Source organism: Falco rusticolus, chromosome 5 (genome assembly GCF_015220075.1).
Source record: "Falco rusticolus isolate bFalRus1 chromosome 5, bFalRus1.pri, whole genome shotgun sequence".
Taxonomy (NCBI): domain Eukaryota; kingdom Metazoa; phylum Chordata; class Aves; order Falconiformes; family Falconidae; genus Falco; species Falco rusticolus.
In genome coordinates, this window is record NC_051191.1 from 20,591,295 (window position 1) to 20,616,471 (window position 25,177).

General features: G+C 45.3%; 1 protein-coding gene across 1 annotated transcript; it reads left to right on the top strand.

Annotated features, from left to right (window-relative positions):
- Positions 1–1,255: 1,255 nt before the first annotated feature.
- DENND6B (DENN domain containing 6B) lies at positions 1,256–24,910 on the top strand (the record flags this gene model as incomplete). The annotated part of the gene is given in 21 exon segments (XM_037389498.1): positions 1,256–1,432; positions 7,681–7,719; positions 7,813–7,855; positions 9,174–9,286; positions 11,533–11,613; positions 12,948–13,053; positions 13,565–13,587; positions 13,589–13,645; positions 13,897–13,956; positions 14,750–14,805; positions 15,421–15,543; positions 15,945–16,040; positions 16,138–16,232; positions 16,799–16,864; positions 17,534–17,598; positions 18,039–18,128; positions 19,070–19,123; positions 19,499–19,608; positions 21,674–21,776; positions 22,616–22,690; positions 23,020–24,910. Coding segments are annotated over 21 exon segments (1,755 nt in total), but the record flags the coding sequence as incomplete, so codon positions are not given.
- Between the last annotated feature and the right edge of the window lie 267 nt (positions 24,911–25,177).

Sequence of the window (25,177 nt, forward strand, 5' to 3'; positions counted from 1 at the left end):
ATATTGAGCAAATAGCCAAAGGAAAGGACATAAATTCATCCATAGTGGTAAAAGAATCTCTATCTCAAAGTTACTAAGGCAGATTTTCCTCTAAAATGATGTAAATCTGAAATGATTCTATTGGTTTCGACAGAATTACCCCCAGTTTGTACCTTTAGGTCACGATGCAGTTTATTAAGGAAGTGCACAGAAATGTGCACATCTTTCCCATAAAATTAGACAACAATATTTTTTTTAGCCCAGTAGTGAGGCTTTACAGCCAAGCTTACATGGCTAACATTAGGATTGAGATTACTGTTCACATGAGCAAAGACCAACTTCTCCATCACGTAACTCAGCAACAAACTTCTCTAGGAGGCACAGGGTGCAGGTGGGATGCTCAGGGACTGTCAGTGTAAGCCTAAGTCAGTGCTGCTGCAGACTCTTTCTCCTTGTGCTTTCTCTTTACTCTGGTCCTGGTGCTTATCTGCTCCATGACTGAAACTGGCTGAACAGTAGCCTAGCAATAAATAAGACAAAAAGAGAAGGGAAAAAAAAAGGGGGTTAGGTTTTAGCCAGTGCCTCAGGAAATCTGCCATGGAACTGTTATTTATGACTGATATTTTAGCACTTCCTAGATACCACTGTCCTCCCACCCTTAGCACCGAGTAAATGTGAGATGGCATCAGCCCGTGCCGCAGAGTTCACATGGCTTAAACCTAATAAAAACGAGCACGCTAGGGTTCTAATTCACCCTTTGCCATTTAATTTGGCTAACACCCAGCCGGGGCCAGGCACGGCTCCGCTGGCCGCCCCTCAGCCCCACGGATGCCAGCACACCCAGCCCCTCGCGCCATTCCCAGCCTGCAGGGGTCCAGCGGCCAGGCCCAGCCGCGGGCACCGGGCCGGGGCGGCTGCCCCGGCGGAGCAGGGCGGGGAGCCCCGCCGGGGAGGCCCGGGCCGGCCGAGCTGCAGCCCACGGCCAGCGAGGGGCTGGGGGCGGGGGGGCGAAGCTCTGGGGATCGGCAGCCCCCGGGAGGCGCAGGAGCGGGGCAGGGTGACGTGGGTTGAGCGGCGGCAACGTCCCCTCCCGTTCGTGTGCCGACGGCCGCCACGCACCGCAGGCCGCAGACCACCCGCCCCCCCCTGGCCACGGCCGAGCCCGCCATGACACCCCACCGCGGGCCGCTCTGCGCGCCCGGAGCCGTCTCGATGGTGGGGGCGGCGGGTGCGGTACCTCCGGGCCGCCGGGGGGCGCGGCGCGGCGGGGCGGGGCCGCGGCGGGGCGGGCCGGGGCCGGGCGGAGCGGGCGCTGCCATGGACGCGCTGTGCCGGGCCGAGCCCGGCCCCGCCGGCCCGCCGCCGCCTCCCGCTGCCCTGGGCCCGCTTCTCCGCCTGGCTCGACTGTGTCTGCGTGGTCACCTTCGACCTGGAGCTGGGCCAGGCCATGGAGGTGCGGCCAGGGCCGGGGGGCCTGAGCGCAGGCAGGGCCGGGGTGTGTGGGGCGGGCCTGGGCCCGGGCAGGGCCGGGAGCTGCGGGGAAGGGGCGGCAGGCAGCGGGTGGGGGAGGGGAGGGGAGGGGAGGGGGCGGGGCTGGGCTGGCGGGGGTGAGGGGGGCTGTGTGGGGCAGGCGGCGTCTGGGCGAAGGTGTGGGTGTGAGGGGCTGGGGGCAATGGCGGCTGGGGGCGGGCGGGGCGGAGCGGAAGGGCCCTGTGCCTGGGGAAGCAGGGCAGAACGGGGCGGGGGGGGGGGGGCTGCCGGGCTGTCTCCCGGGATAAGGCTGTGGTGGCGGGGGAGGCGGTGTGGGGAGTGGGCAGGGGGCTCGGGGGGCCGGGCAGCACCTGGCTGTGCAAGGCCGGGAGGAGCCAGGGCAGCCCAAGGTGCTGCTGTCTGTGTGCAGGGGCCGGGGGGCTGGGGAGGGGGGGCTGAGGTGAGCAGAGGGGTGCAGGACTGCCGAGGGGGAGGGGGCGGTGGGGGAAGGGCTGTAGAAAGTCAGCCCGTGAAAGGGCTGGTGTTAGGGAGCGGGGGGTAGGGGTGAACCTCGCTCAGAAATACAGGTCTGGGGTGTGGGGTCAGCAGGCGCTGAGGGGGGGTTGAGGTGGACATCGTAGGACAGTGATAGGAAAGGAGTTAGGAGATGGGTGGCGAGAGGGGGAGCAATGGGGCGAGGAGGGGGTGCAGTGGAGTGGGGTGCTGAGGCGGCTCTGTCACCCTGAGGACCTGTGGTGTCAGAGGTTTCCCAGGAGGTCTGATATACCTGTGGGGGTCATTGAGGGGCCAGAGAGGATGAATTGGGAGTGAAGAGGCTGGAACAGTTTTTCCTTATTCCCTTATTGCCTCTGAAAGAGGATTTGAAGGGAGTTAGAGCCTAAGGCTTGTAAGGTGGCTGAAGGCAAGAGCTGGTTGGTGTTCTAAGAAAATGCTACATAAGGAGGAGGGGTAGGTCTGTATTATTCTGAACCTAAGGCATTGTCTCAAATTTCTTGATATTTGTTGTGTGATTGTGGGAAGTACTCCTCACTTTGCCTTTGTATAAGGAGGTTAACACTGTTTTTCAGAGGATCCGGACTAAATTTTTAAAGTCATGCTGAAGCTTCTGAAAGGAATGTAAAGCAGTAGAGATCAAGTTAGCCAATTGCTCCTTTGTTTTCTTAAATGCTCGACTATGTTTCTTTTCATGAAGCCTGAAAATAAATAAAATCAAGCTGCTGTAGACCTAAGTTTCACATGCTCTATAGTCTTTCCTGCAAAACCAGACCTGATATACCCCAAAAGGGTATGAATACTGGGATAATAATTAGCATTTACAATTTAATTCTTCATAGGTGTGTTTTAAAATATAGCTACAAAGATGCTCTCTTACTGGTTTTATTACCTGCCTAGCATTATAAGGAGGCGACTTTGTGATTGAGGTATGCAGTAATATGGTTTGTTAATCCCTGGAGAGGTATTTTTCTTCTTTTTCTTCCTTTCCTCTGTTTTCCTCCTTTGCCTGCAGAAGTATTGATGGGGAAATGTTTCTCATTTGGCATAAATGACCGAGAAGGCTGGGAACATCTCAGCATCTGGCCTGAGCAATGACGCAACCCCACCTTCACTTTTCCTTTGGTTGTGCGTTGTGGATTTCTATCTCCGAGTAAAGGGTTTGGGCAAGGAATTGGGTCTGCGTTGGGTGAGATGCCCAGGAAGAAAGCCAGGCAGAGGAGAAGCTGTGTAATAAACATCCCATGTTCCGTTCTGGGTGGGGTTGGAAAATTAAAAAGCCTAAGCTGTTAGCGTCTTATGGGGGGATTCCAGGTAAAATTATTTTTAAATGTTGAAAAAGTGTAAATGTCACTATTGTCAGTAGTCAAATGGTGTCATCATCTTCCTGCTTATTTCCTATTTCCATCTGTTGCCTTAGTTTTTTTAGATTGGGTCAAGATCCTGCGGCTTGTCTCCAAGCAGGCAGATGTCTGCAGCTGAGAAGAGGGAGTTTTATGATTCGGGCTCTTGACTGCAAGTTTCTGGGTTGAAAAAATGCGTCTATGGCACCCAGCCCTGTGGGACTTCAGTCCTGGCTGAGTTTGTACGGGAAGTTTGCTGTAGACATTACCAGATCAGTGTAGCTGACTGAGATTAGATCTTGACAGAGTGCTCTGTGGTTTTGTGGATGAATGTATATCCCTCTAAAGAGTGATTTAATCACAGAGGCTGTTCACAAACCAGAGGATTATACAGAGTGACAGGCTACAAATACTTAAAATAACTTGTGCTACCTCACATGCTCACAGCAAAGTGAGTTAGGAGGAGGAGTAACCTCCCGTTCTGGAGGTTGCACCATACTTCTACATGATCTCTGTAAATCAGTGTGTGAAGATGCAGACATACCAAGCGTAGTCCAACCTTAGGGTGTCCCCTGCAGTTCCACTTTAGAAGCGGGCCTGTCTCAGTCACGGTTTCTGTACTGAGACCTTGTCATTCTTTCCTGAAGATTACTTCTTCCTGAGTATAGGATTCTTTCCAGAGTAAACATCTCTTTTCTTCCCTTGCTGCCCAAATCTACTTGGAAGCTGCATTGTTGAAGCCTGATTAGTGCGTGTTGTCTGTCTGTGCTTCAATAACACTGAGTAGAAAGGTAAAATTACCCTGGAGTGGGGTAGGCTCTGTGGATACAACTTCACAGCCAAGAGCTTGTTCAAGGTCTGCTTGGGTTTCTGAATATTGTATGACTTCTGTTCTGTGAAGTCATCTCGCGGTGTAGATATATCATTGGCCTGAAATTCAGTGAGTCCCACTCTGCAGCTGTTTAAATACACAGTAGAAAAGGTGTTACAAAGGAAAACACAGGTTAATGTAGAAGTTAGGTATAATTACTGTTTCTGCCTCATTCACCAATTTACATGTCTTCAAATAGTCAACTACAGATGGCAGAAACACCAGGGAGAGAGGAAGACACGTTTCTGAGAGGATCCTCTCTGGCTAGCAGTCTGTGTCCCACCGGAGCAGCCCTCCCCACCAGCTGCTTGCCATCCAACCCTGCAAGGGCTCTGACTTCTCTGGTGCTGCTGTCATAGAAACGCTGAAAATTCATCCCTGTGGTTCTGAAATATCCCTTTTCACAATGGCAGTGGCTCCTCCCTCCCCAAGCTTTCCCAATCACGGGCACTTTGTGAAGCTGGGTTACTTCAGAGTCACCAGAAGTCATTTTCTGGGATGTTCTCTGTGTTGCTATGACAGCAGCAGAGCACTTGGCACCCTTGCTGGTATCAACAGCAAAGCTTTAGTGCAAGGATCTGTTTTCAACAACATGTGTCGCCTCCATGCTTGTTAATCCACTATTGATGGGAGAGAGCATTACATCATAAGCTATGACATAATTTGAGCCCTTTTGGACTACTTCTGAGATATACAGAGACTTTTATAAATAAAAAGTTCTTTTTGTTTGCTGTCTTTTTGCTTTTGAAAAGTTCTTGTGGCTAGGATTCGCACTATTTCAGAGTGTGTTTTTAATCTTGTAAACATTTGGAGATTTCCCCCCACCCCACACATAGAAATACGTCAGACAACATGTTATGCTGAAAGGGAGGCAAAGACATAGAAGATAAGGCCTATTTTTCAGAAACATAATGTCTGAATTTTTGGGTCCATCAGCGCTTCTACGCTCAGTGAGAAGCATCTGAGTATGGTTCACCCCCGCCTGCCCCCCAAATGCTGAGCACACATCTCCAAGTGAAACATATGCTTAGTGTATCTTAAACTTGGACCCACAAAGGAGCTAGGAGCCATCAGGATCCATTTCTGGTCTGATTTGCTTGCAGAATGACCCCCCCCAGAAAAGGCAGCAGGAGAATTAGAAGTCTGTCTTGACTCTTGAACTTAAGTTTAGATCATCAGATCTGAGCTTGCTGCGATGCTATTGCAGAAGGCACGATGATGTGAGATTCCTGAGCTTCTTGATGATTCAGCATCAGATGTCTAGGTCTCTGTTCCTGGTCTGTCCATTGTTACATGGGAATTAACAAAATAAATGTTTGTATGATCATTAAATTAGTCATAACCACAATAATTTATTCAGTCACCTAATGCAAAAATACAGCAAGCAGAGAAGTGTTTCTTCTCCTGTGGTGTAGTTGTAATGCATCCCTTCATGCTTCAGTGTCTAAAAAGCCTTCATTCTCTAGTTGTGCCTTCATGTGCTGCCTCGTCGCTGTAGCTTGCATGTGATAATTTTGCTCCTGTATTTTTGTAGCTTTCATCTTTCAGAGACGCTTTAACCAAAGGCTAATCAGTGTAATTTTTAATTGTTAATTTGGCTCACTCTCTGAAGTTGATTAGATGACCTTGCCAAGGAATCAGTGGGGAATTGTTAGAGCGAAGCGAGCGAGCTCAGTGAACTTCCAGCACTCTGGCATGGTGCCACCCTTGCTTTTTATAGACTTGTAAGAAGAGTTGAGCACTGAAGAGAGCTCCTGATTTGAGTACCAGATGACTCGCACACTGACCTGAAGCAGAGTTACTGCCTGGGAGCTGCAGAAGTCTGACGAGCAGATCTCCATTTTTCAATTCATTCAGTGCTAGTTTCTTTCTCCTCTGCTTATTTAAAGCCACCAGCAATTTCTGCATTTCCCGATCAGTAAGTGCTGTAAACGCTGTATAGGTTACCTCTGCAGATTTGTAAGTACTTTGGTTTCTGTCCTTTGCCCAGTGACATGTGAAACTCATTCTTGCCATAGTTGTGTCATTTCTCACTTCTCAGTGCGATTGTTTCTGTAGTGGACCTTGCTTGCAGTGCTGCCCTCAGCCCTGACCTGAGAAGTCTTGAGTTCTCTTTTATTGGGTTACAGTAAATGCAGAAACAGTGTTATCAGCATTTACATAGTTCAGCTGCAAAGCTAGAGTCTTTAACTAGATGCTTTAAAATTCTTGTCGATCTCCCTTATCTGAAATGCTTGATGATAAATTGGGTGTAAGGCAATTCAGCTGTCACTGGTATGCTGACAAAGCATGAATCTTCCAGCCTATGCCAGACCCACCTTTTTCTGTACACAATAAGCCTTGGCTTGTCTTTCTGACAACAGATCTCAAATCAGGGAGCTAAAACACAGCTCTGAATCCCCACAACTCCTGCTGCCCATGTTCTTTTTGGTTACTGTGAACAGCATCTCTAGCCAACCAGGCACTCAGGGGTGTTAAGTAACCGTTTTCACTGTGGAGGCTAGGATATACACCCAAGTCTGTGTCTAACACCAGACTTCCTATTGTTTACTGTACGTAGGATATATTGTTTTCTAATCTCTTCGTACGGCTAGGAACCATTGTCCACTCTGGTTATTACTGCCTCCTTTCCTCTGCCCTTGAGGATGGTGATCTTCCCCTGCCTGTATCTTGGCAGAATGCTACTGCAAAGGTTGTTTCCCCAGCCACGACTGTTAACACTCTCTGTGCCATTCTTCAGTGGTTCTTTCCAGACCTCACCCCATCTGTGCATAACTTCATTTTTAAAGCCATTCTTAGTCTGTCTTTACTGTCTTGCCTTCTCATTTCATTGCTGTGAAGTCTGTTTCTACCTCCCAGCAGCTCAAGATGCCAGCCTTCCTCACTCCTTCGGAATATTTAGTGGGTTTAGTGAACTGTAAGGGGTTTTTTTTTTAGCAAGATTTAAAAAATGAAGATAAAAAGTGACCCTCTTCCAAATGACAACTAGTAATACACAACAAAGTTCAAAACTTTCTCTATAGGACATTATTCTGGACAATTTTAAAACTTGTATTTAGGTGCAAAATTGAGTATTAATGGTTTCAGACTTGGAGCTTGGAGAGTTAAGTATATGTTAACGTAATTTCAAGCAGCATTGGAATAGTCCTCTCCTGCCTGCTTTAGAGAAAACAGATGTTTGCACATCAGGAATGTGTACGGAGAAGTTAGCAGCAGGGTGGTGGGCTGTTTGTTTCCCGAGCTGTCAACTCTCAAGTTAAAATCTAAGTAAAACATAAGTCATTTGGACTGTCTCGCAATCTGCTAGAATAAATAGATTCTGTGACAGGCTCAGTGCAGTGGCCTGTTGGGAGTCAGTTTGTAAATGGGTGGATTTACCTTCTTGTAGGACATGCTACTTCAGGAAAAATAAGGCACTTAACTGTATGGAAGCAATGTTTATAGATCTATGTAGAAGATGGGGGAACAGAGTGGTTGACGTACTGGCTCTTGCCTCTTTTGCAGTTGGTGTATCCGTATGACTTTAGGCTAACGGAGAAAGAGGTAATAACTATTTTATATTTTTTCCCTCTGGTTTTAAAGATATTGAGTAGCAGTGATGGAGGTTTTCTTATTGCGTGTTTTTGTTTGTTACAGAAAACTAGTATCTGCTACTTGTCGTTTCCAGACTCCTACTCAGGTAGGTAGCATCTGTTGGCCTTGCATGCAGCCTGCAGGATGGTTTGCTGCTGTTATGAAAGGAACGGGTGCATGATGGAAAGAGTGAGTCATCACCTCTAATGCAGCAGAGACTGATGGGCTGTATCTTCTAGAATGGTGACATCAAGGAGCACCCAGCCCTTAGCTCTGAACAGAGAGGCTTCTTGTCATTTTGATTGCTCTCTCCATCTAGAATCTGTGATCTAGTGGGTGACCGGACAATTTCTTGGTAAGCTTGCACACTCATGGTTCCCTTGTGCCAATAAAATATAAAAAATAGTCATGAAGGATGAGTTCCCTGAGATTTGCAGTTGTTGACTGTCAGCATTTCTGCGTTTGTGAGTGAAGTGCTCAGGGAAGAGAAATATATGGGCAGAGGATGCTTTCACAGAAGAAGTATTCCCAAAGTTTGTATTTATAAATCAGAAAGGTGGCAGTAAGAAATAAGCATGTTAATTCATCCTGCTACCTGTTTCTTTAAGAAAATTCCTGACTATTAGTTTCCTGCAGCTTTGTCCAGTTCAGGTTTAATGTTTTAAGGATATACTTTCACTAGTTTTTCAGAGCTTAGTGAATACTCAGGCTAAATGTCCCTTTTATTGAAGTAAGTTATTTACTAATAGTAATATCTTCATAACACCCCCACCCCACCCACCCACCCACACAATCTTTACTCTTCTTTGGAGCATGGCACCTGCGTGCAGTGGGAAGGGAGTATGTCCTCTCACCAGTAAGTAGCACCTTACTTGGTTTAGCCTTGGGTTTTGTTCAGTGAGCTTAGCGTGTTTAACTTTCCTTACAACTGACCTCTTTGTACATACTCAGCCCTACTCCTGCCCATCCTAAACAAATGATGAAAACTGAGGACTTCGTGCTGTTTCTTTTTTCTGCTATACAAAGTATGCTTGGGCAGGGTGAGGAGTATAGTTGCTAGAACTGTTGTGCAGGGGGTTGTCGTTTAAATCTGTGTTTGTATGGTCTTGGATTAAGGCCATTTGCAGGTTTTTCAGTAGAGTGGATAAGAAGTGGTGGCTGCAGCTACTCAGGATTGATAGTACTGGCCAATGTCTGTAAGTTTCCCAGCAACCCTGGCAAGGTTTAGCTTAATGGTATCAGTTCTTGCGTGTTCCTCCTGTCTTGTACTGACTTTTGTGGGTTTATGCTGTTACTCTGCATTCTCAGTTTTGGAGTTCCTTGTAAGTCAGCATCCCTGTTTATGTCAGCGTTGCAGATTTAAGCAATTTCCAGCTTTCTCTGTACTGAAACTTCTTCCTGAGCATTTGTGATCTTTATCTCAGGTGGTCTGGGAGATACTCAATTTAGCTTCCGCCTTCGTCAGTCTGGGGGACAGAGGACCACTCATTACGAGGATGATGGCGAGTACAATAGAGAAGCACCCTTAACACTGCAGGTCAGTTGCATTTCAGTGCACTACTTACACCTGCTAAGCAAAGAGTAGTGTTAATGGGTTAAAAGCCAAATATACTTTTGAGTTGTTTCTGTGTATGAAATACTCATTTCTCTGGCTGTGGGATAGTCAGAAAAGGAGAAAGCTTTTAGCACAGGGACTTACTTCCATGTTAACACTCATAGAGGGCTTTGCTGAGAATCCGAGCTACTCTGAGAGATAGAACTGATCAGGGCATACCCAGATTAAAGCAGTGGTCATGTCTAGCTACAGCAAAAAGACAAATGATGGCACATAGGTGAGATCCAACAGAGTGCACAGCTACCTGTGCACGTTCCATGAGGCAAGATAAGAATATCCTTGTCCAGTGGTAAATTAACCGTTTACCTCTTTTGTTGAGTGATGGCAGTTCTTTTCATTTGTTGCAGGATTTACGTATATAAAACCAGCCACAGTAATTGGCATGCCACAAATCCACAGTTTGGTTTGCTATGTGCGGGCTGGTTTAACCTTACCCAAGCACTAATACCAGGAGTGTCCATTAGTTGTGTTTTTTCTGTCAGTGAACTGTCCATTTCATGCAGAGAAAGGATGTGCTCAGCACTGTTGCCTCTTTTAATGGAGCAGATGGCCGTCAGATCAACTTGTCCTCTTCTGCTTTCTCCTTTGAGATGATGCTTCCTGTGCATGTGCCTTTTTAACACTTCTGCAATCTTTTTGTGATATGCAATCCAGAAATGGGTTGCTGGTCTGAGAGGGAGTAGGAGGATTTCTTTTCCTGAGTTCTGATCTAGAGATTTTTCCAGCTTGCATATATCTTTACTGCTTTGTAGCAATCGGGCACTGCCTCACAGATTCACCTAGCTTTGAAGAAGTAAAGGAAGCAAAACTGCCAAAGTGCTGGATTCTGTTGTGGAAAATTAACCACAGAATCATAGAATGGTTTGGAAGTGACCTTAAAGACCATGTAGTTCCACCCCCCTGCCATGGACAGGGACACCTTCCACTAGACCAGTTTGCTTCAAGCCCCGTCCAGCCTGGCCTTGAACACTTCCAGGGATGGAGCAGCCACAGCTTCTCTGGGCAGCCTGTGCCAGCGTCTCACCACACTCACAGTAAAAGAGTTTCTTCCTTAGATCTAATATAAATCTACCCTCTTTTAGCTTAAAAACCATTCCCCCTTGTCCTATCACTACAGGCCCTTGTAAAAGTCCCTCTGCAGCTTTCCTGTTGGCCTTTTTAGGTACCGGAAGGCCGCTCTAAGGTCTCCCTGGAGCCTTCTTTCCTCCAGGCTGAACAGCCCCAGCTCTACCAGCCTGTCTGCCTAGGAGAGGTGCTCCAGCCCTCTGATCAGTCTCTGTGGCCTCCTCTGGACTTGCTCCAACAGCTCCATGTCCTTCTTACGTTTGGAGGCCCCGGAGCTGGACACAGTACTGCAGGTGGGGTCTCATGAGAGTGGAGTAGAGAAGGAGAATCCCCCTCCTCAGCCTGCTGGCTGCACTTCTTTTGGTGCAGCCCAGGATAGTATAATATTTGGGAAAAGAAAAATGCCTTAAACTACGCGACTTCAAAAAATGATATAAGTATGGTCTTGCGTTTGGCACTGATGACTGTCCTTCCTCCTTGATGTCTATGGGAACTTAGAAGGCATAGCATGTTTGAAATGATTGCTGGGGATTTGTATTAAATCTGTTTGTTTTCATGGGTGCTACGAAGGAAGCTGTGTGCTTCATCCTGAGCAAAGTTTGACTGGTACTGCTTTAAATGCCTGACTAAAGCGGAGTGCAGCGGGTATAGTAGGGTACATTTCCTCCTCTCAGAAGATGATGTATTCCTTCCTCAACAATACGTTATCCTTCAGTTGGCAAAGAAAACTGACAGTCAGAGCGCATCAGCAGCAGCAAGGGGTGCCAGGATGAGCTCAGTGGGTTGGCTTAGCTGGTTGTGTTAATGGAAACCTCCTTGATTAACCCTTTAAATGATGGCCCTAAAGGTGCTGCAGAAAGGGGCTGATGAAAGGTGCTACGTGGAGGCTGTAATTTTTTGTGAATTTAGTTGTTTGTATCTCCTCTCTACCCATTTGGTAAACTCTTCCAGATAGCTGAGCATGGATAACTTTGGTAAATAGCAGGGTATGCTGTAATTGTATCATAGCAGGAGTGAGGTATGTTGTTTGGTCAGGGCTGAGGGAGTTTGGGTGATAGCAGTAATCAGTTTCTAACTAACAGCATTGTTGGTCTCTGTTGCAGCGGGAGTCAGCTCATTACTTTGGTTATGTATACTTCAGGCAAGTCAAGGACAGCTCGATGAAGAGAGGTTATTTTCAGAAGGTGAGTACTGAAACCAGATAGCTTGCTACTCTCAACTGGTACATAGCTGTAAAAAGGCACCTATCCATAGCTGTAAAATAGCACACTTCCTACGTGACACCCACAGTGTTTCTGCAGGAAACAGCAAAGGTTCGGGTGAACAGGAATATGTGGAAAGTGTAATTCCAAACAAACCTGGAATGGTTGCCATGGTGCGTTAATCACATGAGCAGTGACCTGCTGTCTGAATCATGAGATCTGGAAAGTACTCCGAACATTTGGCTTCAGTACCTACTCTATGTCACAGATAGTGAGAGGATATACTTTGTTATTGCAGTCTGTGCTAGTTATATGCTTAACCCTACTCTCATTATGCTTTAATTTTTCTTCTTCCTAGTAGCCATCTGGGAATGGATTTCCTGCTGAGCTGATGGCTTCTAACTAGCAGCAGCGACACGGCTGGTACCCTCTACCAACCTTGGCTCTTACCCTAATTCCTTTGACACAGACCTGCAAAAAATAATATAAACTGCATGTTTATTTCAGCATAAATATGCAGAGTGCTTTGTATTATTCAGACAGATAGTTATGATCACTGCCTGAAAGAGTGGAATTTCAGTCATCTTCTAGAGAAGGAAAATATTTTACTTGACCTTAAGATCCATTTTTCCTCCATAGATCCATGGAATTACTCTTTCAGTAGTGTTTTTTTCACATCAAAAGATCAAAATGCCATCTTCTCAACAATGACCTTTGAAAAACCTGGCCTGCAGGTATCAGATATCAGGACTGAATTGGAAAATTTGTAAAAAATAGTGATATATTTCACAAAGAAGCATTAGAAAGAAGCCAAAACAACAACAAAAAGCATTGCTGGAAACAAATCAGCATTATTTCAAGTTACTTGGTTCTTCCCCAGAATTCCTTTATTTTGCTTATCTACCTAATTTCAATTTCAGCGATCTGCTTCTTTGCACTTCGCTGTGTGAAACAGCTGTTTTGTTAGCTTTGAACCTACCAGCAATTATTGTTATTTTTCCTCCAGTTGATCTTTTGCTAGGTCGCAATCTCATCCCTCTTAATTGCCGTGGCTCCCTGGTAGAAGCTGCCAGCTGTGCTTATTCATTAAACAAAAAAACCCTTGCCTGTGTGGATACCTAGGGTCTCCCAAAGCCTGAAGGCTTTACGACTAGGTAGCTAGCAAGAATTCCATCGGTAAAAGTGCTGCTTTTGAGCTCTTTCATGTTTTTGGTGTTGGTTTTTAAGTGTACGCTCAAGTAAGCAATATAAGCATATGCTGTGCTAGAAATTATCATGTCAGGGGGACTCTGACTCCTAAATGTGCCTTTTTTCAGTCTTTGGTGCTGGTGTCATGCCTTCCATATTGAACTTGTTTCCAGTCACTGCTGCAACTCATCGCTCCAGAATACTTTGACAAGCTGGAGCCGTGCCTGGAGGCAGGTAAGCAGTCAGATATAGGAGGGAGGGTTTGCATACTGAAATCTTTTAAGAGGTTTTATCAGGAGGTTCCTGAAAGACAGTTTAAATGTTCAGATTAGTTCATTCTGGAACAATTCCAACAGGGAAAAACTTTCATCCAAGTGGTTGGCTTGTCAAAATTATAAACAGCTGTAAAGGATGCATTAATGGGAAATGTCTGACAACCTTAATAGATGATGCTGTCAGTTTTGCATGCAATGTATTCCCTGAGAGAGGAAAAAACCTGCTAATGCTACATCTCTGTCTAGGTCTTTATGGCACTGTTTCAAGTTAATCATGATTTATCAACAGTATAGTGCTGCTGGGCCTGCACTGGGAACAGTGCAGTTACAAACAGTGGTTTGTTTGTAACTAGCCAGGGGGCACATGAGCTATGAATGAGTGATAATTACATTGACAGAACTCATAGGACCAGCTGATTACCTGTATTGACCTTCAGATTAAACTTTTTCCTTTACCTGTGTCCCTGCAGTGTGCAATGAGATTGATCAGTGGGCCACCTCCTGTGCCAGGACAAACTCTGAATCTTCCAGTGATGGGAGTTGTCATTCAGGTACTGTCACTGGTGATCTGTGCTCAGCAGCAGGCTGAAGCAACTGGGAAGGGAAACGTATTCCCATTTCTTCTAGGTGTATAAATTGCTCTTTACTCTAGGTTCTTTCCCTTTAGTCCTAACCTCTGTGCAATTAGAATGGTAATTAAGAAAACTTTCTCATGTGGATGGTTGTCAAGGAAGAAAGCAAAGTGTGTGTGCATGCTGATTCCATCTCCTGGATAATATGTCTGTTCTTAATTGTAATCTAGGTGCGAATCCCGTCAGGGTGGATAAGCAGGATCAAGCCCAGTGAAGCAGTTCAATCAGAGGTGAGATGAAGTGTGGCATGACACAAGCCAGTGATGAGCAGAATCTAGACTAAGGAAGGAGGGGTGGAGAAGAACTGAAAACTCTTTCAGCCTTAATCCTGTTTGAAACCACTTTGGCCCGGTAATTAACGTGGTTTCAGATACCCATCTGGTACAAACTGCATGCTCTCATGCCTGTGTCTTTCAAAACAGAGCTCTCTGCACAGAATTTGTGTGCTTCGAGTTATGTATGTGCATTGTTCTCACAGTTTTGTTCACCATGCCTTTCCTGGGAATTCATGCATAGGTAGGTCTCTACGAGACGCGCCTGGTCTTCTGTGTTGTTTGCAGCATTTGCTGTCCGGCATCTTTACTGCTTTGATTTAGCTTGGGTTTTGATTCTTGTTCATTTCATCTTTTCCCTTTTTCTCTCCTTTGAATAATGTTGTTATCTTTCACAACTTTTGGTATCCATGTTACTAAACCTTATTGTCTCTATCTCTATCTTAAGTTCTGTATTCTGCCAGAGGAGACTCTGGAAAATAAAGGAGCAGACATGGGAAGTCTTTCACATCTTGAAAAGAAGAGGTTCTTGATTATCTTATAGGAAAGGAAATTTATCTGGACCTTGAATGCTCAATCCAGATCTGTTTGTGGCTCATACCTCTAAGCATTAACTTTGTTCTCTTCTTTTGTGCATATTGTAGAGGGAGCTACTTTGTGATTGATGTGGTCAGTTTAGATGGCGTTTCAGTCAGGATGCTTTCATTTACTAACAGGTTTGGGTTTGTTTCGTTTTTTTCCCCTCATTTAGAATCTGTTACCAGCCCCACTGGTTCTCCCCAGTATTCACGAACTGGATCTTTTCAGGTGAGAGTCACCATCCTTGCAACCCTCGCCCCTCCATCTGCTTTCCCCTCTCCCTGCTCAGAGTATCTTATAAATCATAGGGATAATGAAGAATCAAAAATCACTGCTTTGCATTGTCATTTAGAATGCTGGACTTGCAAAGCTTGTGCAGTGTTTAAACCTGTGTGCGCTGCCCTTAACACAACCTGCTGTATCCTGGTTAGAAGAGGGTTTCTTTTCTTGACCTTAGCTGGTGATCAGCTTAAGCTCTGAAGCATACGCATTGTGTGTCTGAAGCAAACTTTTCAGCATTATAGGTGCTATTCTAATAGACATACATCTGCTGTAATCCATGTGCGTTTTACTTTGCTCTCAGTATGCCTTTTCACCTAAGCAATATGATCAGCAGGTTGCTTTACATTGTTTAAAGCATTTCCTTTAAACATGTATAAAATGGATGAGCAAGAGCATGTGCAAAGACATGTGGCATTCTGTTGTGGAATTCTAAAAATCAATCCTAGATTTCAAATTCCCAGATGGAAATGCATCTGGGTAGGCTTGTATGCAATAACTGTGCCTGATCTTTTCTGAACTGCGTTTCTAACCTCAGCGTATCATTCTTCCTTTCACTAACAGGTGTTTCCAGCCAGTGCTAATTCATATCCAGATGTTGTGGGAGCTGATGTTACTAGGAGAGCCAATTGTTGTAATGGCACCATCCCCTACAGTTTCTTCAGAAATGGTTCTGGCACTTACCAGGTAATGCCTGCAAATTCTGAGATACAGGTAACTGTAGTAATGAATTCTGGCAGCTTTTCTCTTTCAGATCCCCTCTTCTGCCAAATCAGTGGTGTTAGATTTAGTTTGCCTATGAAAGCATGTAAGACAAATAGCATAGCAAAAGAGTCATGCTCATATTCCACCAATGGTAGAGAAGAGTAAAAGTGAATCTCCCGTGTTGGGAGACTTGATGGCTCATATCCCTGAGGAACTTTGTCTCTTTGGCTTTGAACTCTGCTTTAGGAAAAAAAAAGCCTGGAGCTCCTCCAAAGTGTCACCGCTGGCAGGACGAAACCACTGCTTTGGGATATAAACCTGATGTAAACACACATTCCTCCTTTGTGCAGTTTATATGGCAGCTATTCTATCTATTGTTACAGTTGCCTTGCTCCTCTGAGGTACTGTTGTGACTACCGCCCCTATTTTACTATCCATGACAGTGAATTTAAAGAGTATACGACCAGGACACAAGCTCCGTAAGTAGCCAGTAGACCCTTGCTATCCACTTGCCACTGCCTGTGTGAAGGAAACCCCGAGGTTAGCATTGTTCTGCTTTTTTCCCCCTCTTTCTAGGCCAAACATTGTTGTGGGAGTCACAAACCCTTTCTTTATCAAAACTCTCCAGCACTGGCCACACATTCTTCGAGTTGGGGAGCTCAGAATGTCAGGTAAGGGTGGAATCAAAGTCCTGTTGGGCTGGTAGACCGTGTTAGAGGCTAGTAGTGAGCTGACAGTCAGTTGCAGTGCTAGCTGTCATTCTATGCATCTTCATTCCTGTGAGAGCTGAGAAACCAAAGGGAAGTCTAGACTCAAACTGAGTTGGTGTGCAGTATGAGTGCAAACAGTGGTGAAGACAAATCGTTGAGAGGATAACTTGCTGTGTTTTTCTGAAGCATTAAGAAAAGAAGTCCTTCCTGGGCAGGAAAGAGAACATTGCAGAGAGAAGAGAGAGGTGGAGAAAGAGACTCTGATTATTATCTATAAAGCCAGGAAAGTCTCTAGGTTGAGGAGTTAATTTTATTGCAGTGCCTCCTTAACACACTCCTATTCCAAAATTTTAGCTGAAAAGTTAGCAGATGAGAAGGCTTATGTGAGGGTGGAGGTAAGGGAGGATATGATTTCAGATGTGCAAGTGTAGTACTGGATGTTCTTGAGTGTGAAGTCTCTCATGTGCGTCCTGTGGCTGTGAGGGTAGATTCAGAGCCTGAACTAGTCACTTCATGTCTTTTTATAGGAGACCTGCCCAAGCAAGTTAAGGTGAAGAAGCTAGCTAAACTAAAAACTCTAGACACAAAACCAGGTAAGTCCTTTTGTCAGACATAATTTCCTTTTGTTTACCCTTCCACATGGGAGTTCTGCAGGCATGCAAACATTGCATACATTATTCTTTGCATCTCAACAAATTGACATTTTTGTGTTATCATCTTACATTTGATCTGCTACACAGTAGTGGCATCCCCCATCTAATACAGAAAAACTATACATCTTTGTTTTGCAATTGAAAAAGCCAATACAAATTAATTGAACAAATTATTTTAGTCTTGGGAGAACAGCTTCTGATTTTGCTGGGTTTATTTTATGTACCGTACCTGCTTTTTAGACGTGATGGATGTCAAAAGAACTTGCTTACCTAGATACAGCTATCTGCCACTTAACTGTTCATCTCAGGCCTGGCCATAAGCTGACTCCATTAAGTTATATCACCATAAGCTTAGCATAAGAAAGTCCTTGAGGGAATTCAGTGTCCTTTAATCGTGCTGTGAGTACTGGCTGCATTAGCAATTTCATAATTTTTGTAATATTTTTTAAATAATATTTGTAATTACACACACACAGCTGCCAGGGTTTGTGCTAGGAATTTCAGTTCTGTTATCCCTGCACTATATAATAGTGCCTCCTGTAGATGTCTGGGCAAAAATTTGTTTCTCGGTTCTGTTTTTTTTCCTGGTTTTGTTCTTTCTCAATCTAGGAATCTATACTTCTTATAAAACGTTCCTTCACAAAGACAAAACCCTGATAAAAAGATTACTAAAGGTAAGCACTTTCCACTCTATCCTACATCCTGTATGTCATTACGGGAAAACTGTTCTGACAGCTTGGTTTAAACAGACAAAGCTCTCCAAAAGGAGCAGTCTTTTTACAGCGTGTAATGATTTAGTCAAGTATAGTTGGACATGTTTATGATGCCAATTTTAAATTTTTCACTTGATATTATGGATTAAATGCTGGTGCTAATGATAACCTAAGTGAGAACAGTTGTTATTTAAAAAACCCACCAAACTCTGAAAAACCGGATTCTATGTAGTGAAATGTGAGTGATAAATTTAACTAGAGAGTGGAATATGTATTTTGGGCAGTACAGCTTCCCAGACTGTACTGGGCTGGTTGCTGATAGCTGCAGCATTTGCAAATTCTGCATCTATCTGCATGATAAGAGAACAGCACCTTTGTGAATGCACTGCTTGTGCTTGCAGGGGATTCAGCGGAAACGCCCGTCTGAAGTCCAGAGTGCGCTTTTGAGGCGTCACCTCCTGGAGCTCACTCAGAGCTTCATTATTCCCCTGGTGAGTTGAGCAGAGACTTGTCAGGGTGGTGTAAAGGGGAGGGGAGGTGAACTGGGGATGCCCAAGTGACAAGTCTGCCCTTGCCCTCTTTTATTCACCTGTACCCAGGCATCTGTAATAGATTCAGGGTGTGGCGCTCTAGAATGTTTTACTCCATGGAAAGGAAATAAATGGCTCTCGAACACAAATTTCAGTAATTAGGATAAAATTCTGCAGGTTGCACATGCAGCACACTGTATGTAAAGACAGAAAATTGTTTCCTGCAACGTAGTAGGTGTACTCTGTTACTTGACTGTAATGCCAACTATTCACTCTTTTCAACAGCTAGTCAAAGCAAATATATAGGGAAGGGATGGGAGCCCAACATATTCCTCTTCCCATCTAATGCTGGAATCAAACCCGTTGCCAGTGTGAAGCCCTCCCTTTTGGCTTTGGGAAGCTTTACTGTGGAGCTTAAGAGGCCTGTCCATGTGGTGATCACCACCTTAAGGCAGATTTTAGCAAATGCTTCCTTTCAGGGCCTTCCCTGCCTAGTCCCAGTAGAAAGCTGGTAGTACTTCTTTGTTGCCTGTCCCATTGCCCCAGTTTGGCTCTTCCACTTTCTTTTCTACGTCATCTCAGGAGGTAGTATGTGGGAAGACAGAGCATCTTCTCAGATTCTAGTCCCTCCTGCCAACTTCTTCCCGCCTGACCTTTTCTCGTATGGCATGCTTGGGATTCTTGCAGCAGAGTTTTGTGACCTAGCCCCTGGTGGGAAACAAGCTGGAACACTTAGGCTCATGTAACATGCAACTGTGAAGAAAAAAACCAGAGTATGAGGCTGTTGATTGGGCCTATGATGCATTGGAGCAGACTGTCAAATTTAGTGACCACACAAGAGGCTCCTTGATTGTTGTAATTTTTTTGATTATTTTTTTTGTTTTGTTTTTATTTCTTTTTAGGAGCATTATATTGCAAGTCTGATGCCTCTGCAGAGAGCCATTACTCCATGGAAGGTATGTTCAATTTTCCAGTTGCTTCTGCTTTCCTTTGACTGCGGGAATTGGGAATAGTTATGCCATATGCTGATCACATACTCTGATACTCTGTGTGAACTTCTCTCATTGAAGGGAGAAGGCTATTACTCCTTTTTTTTTAAAAAAAAAAAGTTGAAACAAACATTGAGACAGATGCTTCCTGTTTTGCAGTAAGCTCAACTATTGTGAATCTAATTTGAATTTTACTAGCAAGGCTGGTTAAGATGTCTGTGCATTTTTTGTTCTCATAGTTACAAAGTCTGCCTTGTGCAGCCTCTTCCATTGTAAAAAACAGACCTCATTTCCCCCCAGTTTCTTTTGGGTGCCATGTAATATGGTTTCTCTGTTGTGCAGAATCCTCCACAAATTCGTCCTTTCTGTCAGGAAGATTTCATGAAGACCCTCGAGCATGCTGGTCCCCAGCTTACCTGTGTCCTTAAGGGTGACTGGTTAGGCCTCTACAGGTAAGGTTTTGGTAGTTACTTGCTTTATCTCTTTAACAGCTGGTGCAAGTTACAATGAACATCGAATCCTGAATTAGAATTGGGAGCAAAAAGGGAATTTCAGGGCAAAGACTGGTCACCTGAAAAACTCATGCCTATGAAGAACTGATAAACTAATAATGGTCAGGAGGAGCAAATGCAGGGCAGAATAAATCCTGTGTTTTATGTAGTCTCTTAAGTAGATACAGTCAGGTTTAGAAGCTGTCAACTCTCCACCTTCAGGAATTTAAACTAAATCCTCTCTGCTGGAGAGGAAGGAGACTCATCTCTGACATCAGCTATGTCACTGTCCTCCAGGGAATCTTTCTTTTTGAAGTCACTGGTCCTGGGCAGATGGGGTATAAAGACTTGTTGGTCTTCGTCCAGTAGTGGTTGTATGTATTTGTACAGCATTCAGGACAACAGCCATTGCATTTTTACTGCGTGATGGCAATGCTGTTAGAACACAAAAGGGTGTCGTTTCTTCAGGGTAGAATTTAAGAGAGCATGCAGGAGAGTTTGTCCATAGTTTTCATAAAGGATAGTTAGTTATAAATGGGGTGGAGAACACTTACCACAATATGAGTAGGAAAAATCCAGAATTTCGATACCCAGTGGGAAGGAAAATGGGAGATATATGAATATGGAAAAGGGAAAAAATGCCAGAAAGAGAGCAGAATCATTAATCATGGATTATTAGTATGTTTTGTTGCTGTGATAAAGTTTGTACCATTTTGTGCTTTAATAGATTCAGCAGAAAACAAGCAGTTCCACTCCTTATGATGTGGTAGACAGATTTAATTTTGGTTATCTAATATTTTGAAAAATTGTAACAAAGAACAAACTGTTTCAATAAATTGGTTGTGGTTTGCAGGCAACTGATGTACATGCAGACATTTACACATTCCGGGGTTCTCAACTGTGTGAGGTTTTGTGCCTATACTATTTCTTGTGTTCCTAAGTCAAACCCTGAATTAAAAATTAAATCTGTCTGTATCACAGTGGCATCTTGAGATCTTGGCTGGGTTTAGGACTCCACTGTGCTGTGGAGAGTGCATCAGCAAGAGTCCTTGAAGCTGCAAAAAGAAACTATACAAACATCAGCTGAGTTCTTCTGGAAGTGCTCTCTGCAGGTAGCCTGAGGAAGTAGCCTGAAGAGATACTAAGTGGGCCACTCTTAATAGAAGAAAATGCTGAAATGCAGCATCTGAGGTATTCCGCTGTTAATGAAAGAATTGCAGAGAATGTGCTGCTAAAGTGGCTGTTACTCAGCTCTATGTGGCATCTTAAGCTTTCTCATCTTTTTTTTTTTCTCTGCTGACACAACCCTTCCAGTTAGTGGCTTTTCAATCCTGTTTTGAATTTGATCTAAAATTCTTACACTCTGAGATAAAAACAGGTATTGTGCTGCCCCCTGTTCATTTTCCTGCGTAGCTCAGTAAAAAAGTTTATTACTGTACTGCATTAGAGAGGTGTAAATTATACATCCTTTGATGTAGCCTAAATGATACCTTGTTTACGTAGGAGAAATGTAAATCACCAATTAGATGGGACTTAGTTCCATGCTAACAAATGATTGAAAGCTTTAAATATCAGGAAAGGAGAGGGAATTAAGCAAGATACTGCAGAGGAATGTGAATTTTTTTCCCATGTTGAACCATCCTAGTTAGCATAACTCCAAAGAAAAAGTGGTCCAAAATAAGGGTGCCGAAGGGCAGAGCATGGCACTTCTTGCATTGGCTGAGGCGTGATTTGATGTGAAGGAAGGTGAGAGCCTGGCAGGATCGCCCCTGTCTTTGGTGACAATCTGCTAAAGCTGCTCAGCTGTATCCTGTTAATGCCTGACAGAACAGAAGCCTCTGGAGTAGACAAGAAACGAAAAGAGCATATTAGCTCATGGTCCATCCCTCATCATACTGAATCAGAACGTCTTTTCCTCTCACATCTGTGTCTGCTGCAGTAGGAAGGGGACTCTGTGCAGAGGGAGCCAGCATGCTTCTCTGGATCCCCCTCTGTCCCCTCCTCAACATCACCTCTCTTTCTGCAGGCGTTTCTTCAAGTCTCCCAACTTTGATGGCTGGTACCGTCAGAGGCACAAGGAAATGACCCAGAAGCTGGAGGCCCTTCATTTAGAGGCAATCTGCGAAGCGGTATGTTCCAGCTGCAGGTATTAAAACTGATGCCAGGTGATACCTTGACAGGTGTGAAACCTGGGAGATGAGGGCACTGCTGCCTTGGACCCTTATTGATGCATCTGGATTCCACACTGATGGATGGGGGGCAGCGCTTTGTGCCCGTGGGAATCATAGTTCTGCCTCATGTCTGTCAGTGTACGGGAATAACAGCAAATGTGGGGAACAAGAACATGAGGAACTCTGCTCCCCTACTTTGTTAGCCAGTGCAGGTCCTGCTCTGGCTGCTTCTGTCAACTATTTTTCATTCATAAGGCCCTTCCCAAGCCAACGGTGCCGGACTGGAAGCGTCATCTGTTGCTGGCTTCCTTAATGCCTAATGAAAATAGGTAGGATTTTTAGTAGTGACTACTGGTACAACTTCTTAAATTGAGCAGCTCCTTCAGCTGCAGCGCTTGTCTCACTGTTCAGCAGTGCAGGTCCTGGAGCATGGTGTGGGGAATGCCAAAGCTGTCTCCTTTTTCAGTGGGGCTAACTCTGGCAAATAGATTTAAATTCTGAGGGCAGCACAAGATTCATGGCACTGACTGAAGGAGGGGAGTCCTGCACTGCCTGTGTATTGCTGCATCTTTCCTTGATTCTTCCTTTGCAGGCAAGAGCTTGATGCTGTCATGGTCAGAAAAGTGGGGAGAGCTCAGTCTTGCTCATTCAGGCTTAAGTTCTGCAAGAAGAGTTGTGAAAGAGCATGAGAAACCTCCTCCTCACTTTTATTTCAGGCTTTACTTAGGGGTATCGCTTTGATCAAAGCTTCTGTAAAGAAGAAATGTCCCTGAAGAAAACTTATTTTCTCTCTTTAGAACATTGTGGCCTGGATGAAGGACAAGTCTGAGGTGGAGATTGTAGACCTGGTGCTGAAACTTCGTGAGAAGCTGGTAAGTTTTCCTCCCTTCATCTTGCACTCATTCCTTTCTGTCTGTATCTCTGTAGCAGGGAGAGACCAGGGACATGGATCACACTTGTTGCTTAGAAAACTGTTCTCAGTCCCTGATTAATATTGGCAAATGGGGCAGTCATGAAACTTTAGTGTTTGTGTAGAAAATAAAAGTTCTGACTCTTTTCATTTCCCTGGGGCTCAGGTGACAGTGTCCTGCCTGTTGTCTCATGCACTGCACTGAAGAGACAACGTGACGTTTGCTCAGCCAAAGGCAAAGTGGAAGGAAAAACTGTGAAGCTATTTTAAAATTTCTCTCTCTCCCTGTAGGTAAGAGCCAGGTGCCAGCACCTCCCTGTGAAGGAGGAAACTCTGCAGCGGGTGGGCCTGTATATTGACACCATCATCGGCTCCTTGCCGGAGGATCTTCAGACCGTGCTGCACCACCACTGAGCACAGTGAAGAGACTGTTGGAGAAGGAAGGGCCCTCCCACCCTGCTCCAAGCTGTGGGCACCTGCAGTTGCATTTGGAAAGGAAACTTCTTCCCTGATGCAGCCAGCATGACCTGATCTGGACCTTGCTCACAGCTGTGTACGATTTTGAGGACGTGAGCATGTGGGTCAGAACTGTAGCAGAAACGGGGAACAGCATGCACTACTCTGTCTAGTCCTGCTTTGAGGAGCAGGAGTAAATGAGAAATTGCCCTGTGTGGCTGTTAGTAGGTCAGAAAGTGCCAGCCAGGCTTCCAGCAGCATGTGATAGGCTGTGCAAAACATTGCACATATATACACATCCACCTTTAGCGCTTGGGCTCTCAAAATTTCACCGCCATCATCCTGCCTGGAAGAGGCAGGACCAGTCCTGTCAGTGGTAGTTGTTTTCAGGACTGTTTCTGATGAGGGAGATGCTAGTCCCCCACATAAAAATTATATGAAAAAATTGTCCCTGCCCGTTCAGCAGCCTGACTCATGCCGGCAAGAGCTTCAGCTGTGATGGGAGTGGGAGGATGAATTGTTGGATGTGGAATGCTGTTGTTTTTTCCTCCTAGGCAGAGATGGAGAAGAAGGGGCTGGTGCATCTGCAAGGAACAGAGCTCTCCAGAGTTCACAGCAGGGTGCTGGCTGAATGGCAGTAGCTACTGGAGCTCCACAGAGAGGAGCTGGCCTCCAAATGTTATTTATTCTGATTGAAAAATCAAGTTTGTGTGCTCTAATAACGTACAAGGGAGCTGGAGCTCTGCCTTGGGCAATGACATATTTAATGTGGTCAGCCTGCTTGCCGATAACATTTTGGAGAATCTGATTTTTGCAACCTGTCAGCCTTGCCAAGTGGGGGCTCAGAGAGTGGCCCGTGCACGGGCTCTGCTGTGGGAGCTGCATGCTGGCCCTGTGCTGAGGCTAGTGAGGAGCAGTCGCTCCAGCTCTCACCACAACTGGTTCTTACCCAGCTTCCAGCTTGGTCATTCTGCTCCCATTCACCTCTTGGGAAAGACAGAGACTTGCATGTGCTCCTGAACTGATTGTGAGAAAGACTTGAGGCTCTGCTACTGGCTTTGGAGGCAGTTGCCCGATGCCTGAGAGCAGTCTTTCTGCCAGCTGCCTTGGAAATGGATTTACTGTAACCCCGGGGTTGATTGTTGCTACTGTAACTGCACTTCACCATCTGCCAGTCTGGCCAGGGCCTGAATGTTTGCCTAAAGAATGGGTTTTAGGCTGGCCCTGGCAGCCTGATGCACTTTTTTTCTGTAAGAAGCCCTGGACCTTTGCACATGCTAGGAGAGTTCAGCATTTCAGCCGAGACCTGCACCATGCTGTGGGCAGTACCCAGTGCTCTGGGTGGAAGCTGTGCTGTTTCACTCTGCCTGTTGCTGCACTGCCTCGGGGCTGGGGAGATGTCAGTGAGTCTTGGAGGTGGCTGAACCCTTTTTTCCTCCAGAGCCAGGCACAGACAGTGCAGGATCAGCAGAGGCTGCTCAGTTTCCCACCATCTCCAGCCTGGAAGTGGCCAAGCGAGGGGACACGGCCATACCTCCCTGTAGTAACAGATTCTGTACAATACTCCTTAGTGGCAGCCCTGCCTGTACAGTGTATATTCTGTATATAGAGTTTGTGTGTGTGTCCGTGCAATAGCTCTGCAGTGACTGTGGTGGACCGAAGCACTAATGTATAGTAGAAAATACTAGTTTAAAAAAAAATAAATTAAGCTATGTCTTGGTTTTAAGTCTTAGTAGATGAATTAATTTTAGGAATGGGGTTTCTCTGCAGAGGTGCTGTTGAGCTTGGTCATTCGTGGCCCTCGGTGTGGTGTTTTCTCAGTCTCCATTAGACATCTGGGGCTCTTGGTCAACATGGAGGCTCCTGTCCCCTTTGCCAGACTTACCTGTAGGGTTCACTAAGCCCAGCCCTGCAAAGGGCAACTCACACCTGCCTGCTGCTGCATGTCCCTCTGCCCTACGCATGGCACATCCAAGGCATCCACAAAGCAAAC